Source organism: Dendroctonus ponderosae, unplaced genomic scaffold (assembly GCF_020466585.1).
Source record: "Dendroctonus ponderosae isolate FM_Combo_2020 unplaced genomic scaffold, Dpon_F_20191213v2 Dpon_F_20191213_3, whole genome shotgun sequence".
Classification (NCBI taxonomy): Eukaryota; Metazoa; Arthropoda; class Insecta; order Coleoptera; family Curculionidae; genus Dendroctonus; species Dendroctonus ponderosae.
Window position 1 is genome coordinate 8,836,983 of NW_026018508.1, and position 11,733 is coordinate 8,848,715.

Sequence of the window (11,733 nt, forward strand, 5' to 3'; positions counted from 1 at the left end):
CATATCGGGAATTTACTTCGCCTCAAACATGAAGGTAGTGGTAATTTAGAATATCAGCTCTTGTAAAGTTACATTTATCTTGATATAGTCTAATACAGAATTTGAACCGAAAATTGTTGGAAATCGAACGATGCGATGCTCTTGATGATTGTGGCAATTCGTAGGAAATTACCACATTCACAGTGCAAAAGTCGCATTTCCCATAAAACCAGAATTCGGATTACCAACCGTGTGAACCGTAAAAAATCAGATTCGACTTAGACTTGGTAAGGACTGGTTGTAAGAAGGCATATTAATTTCCAATAAAATTATTTTTTGAGAATCATAGTGGCGCAGTCGGTAGCAGATCAGCCAAAAAAATCCGTCAATATCAATCTTCGAGAACCTCAAAGTTACAGCTCGCCTTCCATCATGTGTTAATCGGAACGTGTAATTTCCTTCGGAACATTTAAACAGTGACAATTTTTATTGATTAAATATTTCCTTTCTTAAACATTGAAAAAGGAAGACTTTCAACCCCGTCACAGAAGACATATGAATATAATCCCATTTTTTCCATATTAAATTGTCCCCATCTCAATTTTCCTGTCTATGTCAATCTCGTCGATTTTATCTCAAAATACAAGATCCACTTATTGTCTAAATCGAGCAACTAAGCATTTTAACTTGTTCGCGAAGTTATCACTACGATATAGTTAAACATGAAGTGCTTAACATCTTAAACAAAAATATATTTCATAAAACCGTTGGCGGACTTCACATTCAAACCTGTTTTAATGTACATCAATCAATAACTAAACTAATTGAGTAAATATACATTATGCGGTGGTGGTGGACATGGACTAAATGGACTAAATGATTGGAAACACATGGACTAAATGATTTGCTATTTATATGGACACAATCCATTCAAAACAACAAAACTTCATGCTTTCAGGAACTCGGGAACACAAAACCTCTGTTATTAACGATTTTATTTAATATGTAATTTAGAATTGGATACATAATATATTTACTAATATATGTTGGATGCTCGATATTTTACTCTACATTAAGGAAATTAGTATCCATACTCATCACTAGGTGTGAAAACAAGAAAATAATAATATACATATACAATACAATATAAACAATTATTTGGAAGTAAAACTTTTCTTCAGTTTAAGAGTTTTGTTGTTGCATTAAAATGTGCCAATAGGAATTATGTGCACACATGTATGTAGATACAGAACAGTACTACGACTGAGTGATTTCTTTCCGTGTTTCAAATGCGATATTGACAATTTTTTCCTTTTTTATATACAGGCTGATTCGAAATTAGCATTACTTTGTTCAGGGGTTATTTTCCTTATTAATGAGGTTGAACAAGTTACTGATGTTTGCTTGGACAATACGAAAAAATCGATTAAAACGAATTTGAGTTGATTTCTCGAAGATTTTAGCTCTTTAATATGCAGTTTTAACTTTCTATTAAAAAATCTGATAAATTATTAATACAGATAAACGCTACAAATAAAACTTGCGATTTTTGTTATTGTGTTGAAAAAATAGCCTGAATGTTAAAATAATAATTAATTTCTTATTTATACAGGACAACGGATCAACGCAGTATTAAAATTTTTAAATTCAACCTGTGATATGAAATCCAAACACTCTTGTAAGTTTTTCGATAAAACGTACTGCAATGAGAGCCCGAGTTTGTAGGTATATTGATATGCATTGATCGCTTTTAAGTCACTATATCATTGCTTTGGGAACTCAATTGAAAACCAAACTTGAAAAATCTGAAAAAGTTTCTTAACTGACAAATTTATAGCTCCATCAGGAAAATGACATCCCTTTTCTCAAGTTTCCTTTGGATTTCACCTGTTACATTTGCGGATTTACGAAAAAAACATTAAATATAACTTTAAATATAACGTATTGTTCCTTAACAAAACACGCCCTGAAAATGAATGTAAATCTAAATGTAATAAAATTTACATATAAATGACTGATACCACGTGCTTAAAAATAAGTAGTTTTAATCTAAACGTTAACTATCTACTTCGTCATGTGATTTCATATGTTGTATATATTCATTTACTTTTGCGAACGCACTATCGCAGATTTTACAGATTATTAATTCCCCCACTTTGTGTTCTGTAGCTATGTGATCATTTAAATTTAATAGAGTTTTAAAACTCTGATCGCACTGAGTGCATTTGAGTGGCAGAGCATTTTTGTGTATTTTTATATGACTGTAGAGACAAGTGGACGAAGCAAAGCTCTTGTTACAATGAGAGCATACATACGGTCGTTCACCGGTGTGTAGTCGCCGATGAGTCAATAATCCACTGGACCCATTAAAACCTGCCAAGGATTGGATACGGTTAATAACAACATAAAATTAATATAATTTAACTAAACAACTAAGATCAAGATATGTGACGTTAAACCCAAACATTTTTATCACTTTGTATTCGCCGGTAGAAATAGAAAATAACTGGTGTGAATAAACGGGGTAAGACTGAAAATAACGAATGTTTATTAAATTTGAATGTGCATCTCGTTTCGGCATAACCTTTTGTTAGTAGTGCATTTTTGTTGAAAACGTCCACAAAAAGTACGCTGGATTAACCTCGTAGAACTAACGCAACAAAGATGGTATGCAGCAAATGCTTTCTGCACTAAATAAGTTAATTTAAATAATAATTCCTGTTCCTGCTCACCTGTTCAGACAAAATTAAAACCTGCTAGATGAGAAGTACTGGTCTTTGACCGTAAAATGAAATACACATTACAAAAAAAATATTTTTGTGGAACCCTCATCCTTTTTGACATTTTTAAATGATACTGATATGATTTCTCGCGTAGAACTTTAAATTTAATCATCACTCTCGTCAACTGTCGTCTGTCAGTAGACTGCTGTCAAATTTTGAACACGCTACGGCATTTAATTCGTGTTTAACAGTCATTGAAAGGAGATGACTTCGTGCATTTCGACGAAAATGGAAAAAAATGAATTTCGAGTGCTGTTCAAGCATTATTTTTGACGTAAAAAAACCATCCCCGAAACGAAGGAAATCCTGACAAATCGTTGTGGCCGACAATACCAGACGATCGGAGAATAAAAGTGCGTGATGTAGCTGAGGCTGTAGGCTTCTCAACTGAGAGCGTATATCCCATTTTACATGAATATTTGGATATGAAAAAGCTATCGGCACGATCGGTACCGCGATTGGTGACACTCGACCATAAGCGCCCCCGTGTGACCATTTCAAATGAATGTTTAGAAATGTTCCGCCGGAATTTTTGCGTCGTTTTGTTGACAAAACGTGGATCTATCACTACACACCATAGACGAAAGAAGAATCAAAACARTGGGGTTTTTTCAGCTGAAAGTGCACCAAAGAAGGCCAAAATGGGTCTGTCAGCCAACAAGGTGATGATTACAGTTTTTGGGATGCACGCAGTGTAATTCACGTCGGTTACGTTGAAAAGGCTAAAACGATCACTATCGCAAATTATTCAGAGCTTTTGGACACGGTAAAAATTCAAGAATTCGGTTCTGAACTGCTACACCGCCCAGCATATTTTCCCGATTTAGCCCCCTGCGACTATATCCTGTTTCCAAACCTGAAGAAATGGCTGGGCGGCAACAGATTTGGCTCCAATGAAGACATCATCATTGAAGCAAATGCCTGTTTTGAGGACCTTGAGAAATTCTACTATTTGGAAGTGATAAAAAAATTAAAAGACGCTGGGCTAATTGTATCCAGTTAAAAGGAGACTATGTTGAGAACTAAAACATTTTTTGGCCGAAAAACATATCTCATTCAAAAAGTGACTGACTTATCAAACTACCTTCGTCTGTCATCTTCACACCATTCGACATTAGGGCTCGGAATTTTTTTAAATCTGAAATTCGAATATTCGTTTAGTGGTTTATTCGAAAATCGTTATCTCATATCATTTTTGGCAACTAGCCGCAATCGATAAAAAAGTGCCTTTGTCGGCACATCAGCGCAAATGTTGATGACGCGAATCACCAGAACACAAAGACGTAATTTTATATTCATTTGCAGGAGAGTAAATATGATTATTTTCATTTGCTTGTAAATATATGGGTATTTGTTTAAATGTTTGTAGAATATGAATCATTTATTTTACAAAAGTACAAAAAGTGCTTATAAAGATATTTGCACCTTGTGAGTTTGATAATGTTGGTGTATTCGAGTATTCGAATATTTCGATACGATTGTTTATCTTACCTACAACAATTGTTTCTTACCTTTTTTGCAAATATCACAAATATGAGTTTTCTCTCCCGTATGGCCTCGCATATGTTTAGTCAGTTCATTGGATTGACAAAAAGCTTTTTGACAAATACAGCACACATAAGGACGTTCGCCTGTATGTATTCGAATATGAGCCGAGAGATTTGAACTTGTAGCAAACGCTTTTGGGCAGAATGAGCACTTATGAGGTCGTTCACCTACAAATAAAATCATACTCATTTAAATATCTAATTCTCAAAAGAAGCAATTTGCTTGCATTAATTAAGTTTATGCCGACTTACTTATACCTTTTAAATTTTGAAGCGCAAAAAGTATCTGTCTGRAGGCGTGGTTGACGTTGTAATTTTTTATTAAAAAAAAGTCTCAAATTTTTCACGTAGCAAATGTGAATGTATTTGTAATGCCAAACCATTTTAATAGTTGAGCAAATTACTACTAAGCTACTTTATTATTATTGCCTAATCGCAAATGAAAAATGCCTTTTCAAGGGCGAGTATATTCGAAAARTAAAATTAAAACATTTTTTTAACGAAAATCCAGTAACCCTTTAAACGGAATGATACCAATTTTGAATTRCCCTGTATTTAATTCGGTGAAGAATGACTGATGGGGGTGCCAAATTAATTTGAAATCCTGTATGCAMTAAAATAGTGAGGGAAAAAATCAATCGTTGTAAAATGGTTAAAAACTGCTCAAAATCAACTGAATATTTATGTATATGACAAAACTAATAATCTCGTGCATCCAATCCATTTTAATTAATATGTTCTGCTTGAACACATGTAGAAGTAAAGCTGAGATTATGATGTTCCAAGTATGGCCCAGCCATTCCTTATAACAAATTGGGCCAATTTTGCAATTCTTTCGCGTGAAAACTAGATGACAAACATCATAAGAATCATATTGATTTAGAGTTATATTATTATGAAAGTATGTATTTTGCATATTGCACTTATATTTACAAGAACTGCATTGAACATTAGTGTATATATCGTGATTTTTAAATTGAGAAAATCCACTATGATGGAGCTGTGCTGATTTAAAATGATAACAAATCAACTATTAAACAAATCCAGTTCCGACAACTGTCATAACTGCATGCATCAATCGTAGAAATAAAATATAAATAAAAAATCGCAATTAATTACTATATCTTCTATGTCGCTTTGAAAAAAAAATAATAACAATCTTTACTTCCTACCTGTATGTGTTCTCAAATGTTTTTCCAAATCTTGACTCTGTCTACAACCCATTGAGCAAATTGGACATGTAAATGGTCGCTCATTATTGTGGATCCTCAAGTGCATTTTGTAATTGCCTGTGTGCCGAAACCTTTTTAAGCATATAGGGCATTGATGCGGTAGGTCAGTGGGTACTAAAATATTTTTTAAATTTACCTTCAATACGTTCGAATATGCGGATGATCAGTATGTTGAGTACTGTAGTATCCGTTATCCAATTTTATTTTCCCAAAATTTTCCAGCTATGAATAGATATAAAAACACTGATTTATGGCAGATTTTTTGAAAACTACTAGATCTTTTAATGTTAATTATTAAATAGAAAAGCTTTAGAAAATTGACACATAAGACATTTTTACAAATTAACTGTAATTTTTGACATATGACGTAAAGTTATATTTTCTTTAATGGAAACCATATTCGATTTTGCCTTTATTAAATAGAACATTCTCCGTGATTTCAGTAACATATCACATCGATAGATTTTTATCTAAAATGAAGTATCTGTGAGTGATTTTTACGTTTTCAATTTAGTTGATCGAATTAGCCATGGAAAATAGTACAAGACATACAGCATTGTTTCCATGGTAACAAATAATTACCACATTTAAATTTTTTGACATTTAAGTTACTTGAATGTCAAAATTTAAGTTAGTTTTATTGTAAAAAATAATTCCAAAGAAAGAAAAGCGCGACATGATTGAAACCTCGAAGATGTCAAAAAAAAATGCTGGACGAGCTTTTGATTACTATTTTGAGAGATATTTTTGTAGATGATACCGAAACAAATGCCAGCAAGACTTGCCTTATAAAATGTTATGGACCGATAAAACTCGATTTACAAATTGTGGTATCTTTGCTATCAAAAATGGGAAAAACACAGGCTTTATTGGTTGGATTCCACCAAACGCCCAAAACCAATATATATGAATAAGTATAAAAATTTAATTTTGAGCAAATATTGCATTACCCTCTCTGCTACACATAACGCTTACTCTAATTTGCTACTAATAGTAGGTACTATCTAATTGAATATGTCCAAAATGTGTAAGTTTGATCTTACATCTAGAATGAATTTTTGTATGTCTGTTTAACTTTGAAGTAGTTGAAAATGTTTTTCCACACACAGTGCAGACTTTGCCTTCTTGTCCTTCTTTATTATTGCTGTCTTTTTCAGAAGTGTCCGTTTCCTTAGTTTCTATCGGATCAGGTTGAATTGGAGGCGGTGGGGTATTTATTTCCATAGGCATAAGTTGTGTGGGTTGAACCTCAAGTTTGGTTTGAAGTGGCTGGTTCGACATTCTATAAGAATTTTCATTATAAACCTAGAAAAAAGCACAAACTGAAAATAATTATTGTTTTATCGAATAATCAGAATTTACCAAATGCTCTGACATAGTATATGTCGGTACTTGAACTTGGCTATTGCTAGACGATAAATTTGCGTAAGGTACTGAATATGAATCGGTACTTGGGTTGACCATCAAAAAATGGTCGTAATTAGGCTCTTCAGGTTTAAAATTTGCCATCATGGAACTGTTGTTAGCTTGAATATATATACTATGTGGTTCCACTTCCAGCTAAAACATTAAAGATATCAGTATGGACGCGGTCTTCCTATTATAAACGACTTCAGCTGCATATTCTTCAACAATATTTCATTTTAATAGCATTATACACTATTTGCAAGGGCATTATTATTATAGAAATTTTCTTAAATCGCCTAAAAACTAAAGCGATCTTATTCTCACTTTAAATGTACTGCTTAAAGTTCAACACTTGCTCTAGAGAAAGTACAAAAACAATAAAACTAGGAAGGTAAACTGCCATAGTTAGTAAAACCAAGATACGTTAATAAAATGTCATAATTTAAAATGAGTTATCGTTACGAAAAAGTACCTTATCAGACACATTATTGTTAGATATTTTGCTTGGTTGACTTTCGTCAACTACCTTCTCTTCTTCCGGTGGCATCGCAGCTTGATACAATCTTAATTTTGTGTCAGAGCTTTCGCATTGCTTCTTCAATTGAAAAGCAATATAAAGCTTGGAAGCACACCTTGAACATATTTGTGCAGGTAATCCATCGTTTGGCCAAACCTAAAAAAAAACACGAATTAAGATAACTTGATTAGCTGACAAAAAGAGATCAAACATAACTAACAAATCTCGCACAATTTCACAATTATACGCACGTTTTTTTACCAATCATATTAAGTGATAAGCAAATGCAACCAAAATTGAAGCAACTTGCAAATAATTATTTCATTTGATACAGAATGAAAATTTGCAATATTCAATTATAGCCCGTCTCTATTTACTTGATTCTAAAAAGCAAAACATTATATTTTGTTTATGAGATACGGCTTACTTGTGCAAATTGTCCGTTGAATTCATTTTTCGCAAAAACAAACCGAAATATCGATATGAAACAACAACAGGAATTTTATGTAGAAATGATTGTTTTCTATTTTGAGCCAAATTTGATGGTACGCGTACAGGGTGAAAATTATTTACCTAAATAACAAGATGCAAGAAGAGTTTAGTGGTCGCCTTGAATATTTTCAAGCTGTAAATGGTACACATTTTTAACAATTAATTTATTTGTTGTTCTATTGCTTGAAATAAATCGGTCGTTTTAAATCGTAAATTTCTCGGTAACTGTTGAGTTTAAGTATAGCACAGGTTACCTGAATCATACTTAGCATTCAATGGAGAATTCAAAAGTGGAATAAAAATCAAGTGCTTCCAATTGAAAAAATAAGTTGGTGGTTGTAACTTATTTTCGGGCCAAGCTGCATAAATAAATTTGATATGAAAACAAAATTTACAAATACAAATTTAGCTATTTGCAAAAACGCTGTTTTCTAAAAAAATCAGTGAGCTGAAATTTAAATTACTTTAGACAGTACTTCTGGGACTCCCTGTATATTTGTTTACGCTGCGCTGGATGTTAATGACAGCAAGGATTAAAGTAAATTCCCCATTAAAGCTAACTTTTCGTTGTCTTTTAAAAGTGAAAAACTTTGTCTTTAATTGAGGTTCCTAGAAATCGTATTTTTAATGTAATTGGTTTGATGACATAAGTTCATTTCAATTTCAGTAGTAGATCCACTAAGTAAACAACGATTATTAGTAAATTGTTTACGACAAGTTTAAACCCGGTAGAGGGTGGACAAAAGCTTACTGAGTCACGTTTGGTGCTCGCAGTGAAAGTTAAATTATTGCGAGTCTATTTATTTAAATATTAGATGTTTCTGTTTTTCACGTTCTTGTTAGATGATTTTTTCTCGATCAACCACGGGACAATTTGCCGGCAGTGAAACCGAAGGACGTATTTTACATTATATTTAATAATAGTTGTTGATCTTTGCCAAAACAAGTTCCTAGTCTTTGCTTTGACAGCTAACGCCCTAATTTTCCATATTAGTATTCGAGCAACATAAATGTAACCTTTTGTACTTAAAGTTATTAGGTTTTCCTGGAACCGTATAATACCATTAATATTTTGATTTTTGGCATATTTTATTTGAGTGATATTAATCACTATAGCTTGCAGATACATGTGGGCATAAAGTGTATACGTTATTTAGTAACTACACAAAAAATACATTAAAACACATCATAATGAATAGAGTTTTGAGTACCTGAACAGAGGCAATAGCCATCATTTTCTTGAACATGCTGACTTTGAATAAAGACATCATAGTTCCTTGATGCAGGCAAATTCGGCATATCTTTTCAAAATCAAGTTCCTCCATCATCAATTTTTGATTACTGTATTCACTAACTTTCATTTCATAAGGTGGCAGTACTCATTTAATAATAAAAACACTTCAATATTGGTTGTTCCCTTCATTAATCTATGCTTGTATATTATTGTCTATCCATATCTGTTTTCCTAACCTAAATTTGAAACGTATTCAATTAATTAAACAAAGTATGTAACTTTGAATATAATACATCTGTTTCGCCAATGTAAATTCAAAGGTGTAAACACATAAATAGAATATTCATCAGAGAGCAAATCTTGTCTGTGTAGTAACATTATCCTATAAAATCCCAGTGAATCAGAGCCAATAACCCAGAGAGAAGAAGATAATATTGACAGTTAATTACTAGTTGACATAAGGTTGAAATCTCAGAGTAAATAGTATCTAGATACTATTTACTCTGAGGTTCAAATCAACTAATTCGCGAGTTCTACTACCGATGGTGGCGCTGCAAAACGTCAAATTATTCGTTGTCGAGTGACAGTTGAGACTTGTCAGACTCGCTTATTTATTGGAGTTGATGCCATTTATAACGTAATACAAAACATTTCGATCTGTTTCTATTTCTTCAAAAGCTTGCAAAAGTCGATTAGAACAAAACAATACAAATCACAATCAGATGTAAACACCAATGTGACACTATTGTCAACAAAACAAGTGTCAAATTACTACTTAACTTGTAGTTATAATTTTAACCACCGGGAGAGTTTGGACTTTAGCTAGATATTTTCCCAATATTAATGATCAAAATCAAAAACATTATAAAAATTAACAAATATTATCTAATCTGACTTACTGATCACGTCGGGGAACCATTCAGTCTCTTTCATAGTATTGTCACTGTAATATACTTTAAAAAAGTCCGATAGAGCAAGATCAGGAGATTATATAGAACCGAGGGTAGCAAACAAATTGTTTTAATTTACCTACCTAGGAACCGAAACAGATACAAAAACGTGGTAATATCGATACATCCAACTTTAAATAATGTATCATTAGTTTGGTCACGTGTTTTCCATAATTATTATTTGCATATTCACGTGATTTTTACGGAAATATATCACAGTGAAATGACGTCCCTACATGGCGTTACAAAACAATCAAATTTTTATTAGCGTCCGTGTTTTTGTGCGCTTCACCATCCGGCCATGAATGTCTTTCTCAATTCATTCATCACCTTTAGTTACGGTTCTAGACAACGTCGGACACGGGAGAAGCTTCGCCATTAAAAGGCTCTTGGAGACGCTCTATTGCTTCACCGACTCAAGAGAAAAAAGATGGTTTTTCTATAATTATTTTTACGAAAATATTTTGGAAGTAATTACAAATGAATAGCTTAACTAAACTTCCCTCGGAGGCAAAAAGAGCCGAACTTCCATGAAATGAGAAAGACATTTAGACATACATGGCCTGATGATGAAGCAAACCTTATGTTTCGATACCACACGATATGAGAGTTGTATTAAATTACTTCTCCGTTGTCAAGTTTATACAATTTCAATTAAAGTACTAAACAGTTTCACAAAGAGATAAAATCTATCTTAAAATAAATAAAATACAACTGCTATCACCAAATTTGTGAACAAATGATTAGATGTGATGCTAACAATTTCTCTCAAAATGTTATCGTCTTGGGTGATGCTACGTTTTACTCACACGGCATTTTTAACAGACACATTAATCGATGATCCACTGACAAACCACACATAAAGGAAATATGTATTATTCTTTGAGGAAAATACCATACTTATGCGTCTTAAAGTAAGAACGTTTATAAATTTGTTATAAGAGGACTGGGTGCAACTTTGTCGTCTGAACCGATAAAGGTCCGAGAGCGCCCGTTTATCGGTTCTTCAATGTAACCAACCGCTAGCGCTTATCGAACGTTTCATATACCCATTTTTCCGACTTATAGAATCGTTTAGGCTATTTGAACTATAAAGATCGTTTCAGAAACAGGTCATTGCGATCTTGTCAAACAACCAATGCACTTTAATACCATATCTCCTCCTCCTTCAGGGAATTGTAGGTGAAATTTCAAATGCTCCAAGGGCTTAAGACCAGTTCCATTCCAGGTTTCGATGTGCAATGCTGGCCCTGCAATGTCTGTAACCCACCCGCTAAACATGAAGCATGACTGAAACGTTTCAAATGTGCAGTTATATTGCACAAATGTAACATATCATGGAAACGTTTCAAAAATGTTCCAGAAACGTCTTTAGCACACATGAGATTCATGGTTCTACCGCTTCCCATCGCGCATGGCATTTATTATTTTATGAAACATAACCACTAACGTCTCTGCGCATTACACATCTATCGCAACAACGCATTATTTGGAAGGTTGTATTATTTCATTTTTTATTATTAGATTACCTGTTGTTGTTTCATTGTTCTCATTTCGAGTTGTTCAGTTCATTTATGTACTAAAAGGCTTAT

At 33.0% G+C, this 11,733-nt stretch overlaps 1 protein-coding gene across 7 annotated transcripts; it reads right to left on the reverse strand.

Annotated features, from left to right (window-relative positions):
• Positions 1-959: 959 nt before the first annotated feature.
• LOC109545714 (zinc finger protein 501) lies at positions 960-10,243 on the reverse strand. Of its 7 annotated transcripts, XM_048664513.1 has the most exons (9): positions 9,485-9,624; positions 9,169-9,427; positions 7,717-7,848; positions 7,421-7,621; positions 6,904-7,101; positions 6,585-6,846; positions 5,482-5,655; positions 4,274-4,477; positions 960-2,352 (listed from the first exon to the last, which is right to left on the reverse strand). In XM_048664513.1, the coding sequence occupies exons 4-9, from the start codon at positions 7,493-7,495 to the stop codon at positions 2,036-2,038; spliced, it is 1,230 nt and encodes a 409-aa protein (XP_048520470.1). In that variant the 5' UTR covers positions 7,496-7,621; positions 7,717-7,848; positions 9,169-9,427; positions 9,485-9,624; the 3' UTR covers positions 960-2,035. The 7 variants fall into 7 exon arrangements, with proteins under 7 accessions (XP_048520470.1, XP_048520469.1, XP_019772115.1 ...); XM_048664512.1 differs by lacking the exons at positions 7,717-7,848; positions 9,485-9,624 and adding an exon at positions 10,225-10,243; XM_019916556.2 differs by lacking the exons at positions 7,717-7,848; positions 9,485-9,624 and adding an exon at positions 10,091-10,200.
• Between the last annotated feature and the right edge of the window lie 1,490 nt (positions 10,244-11,733).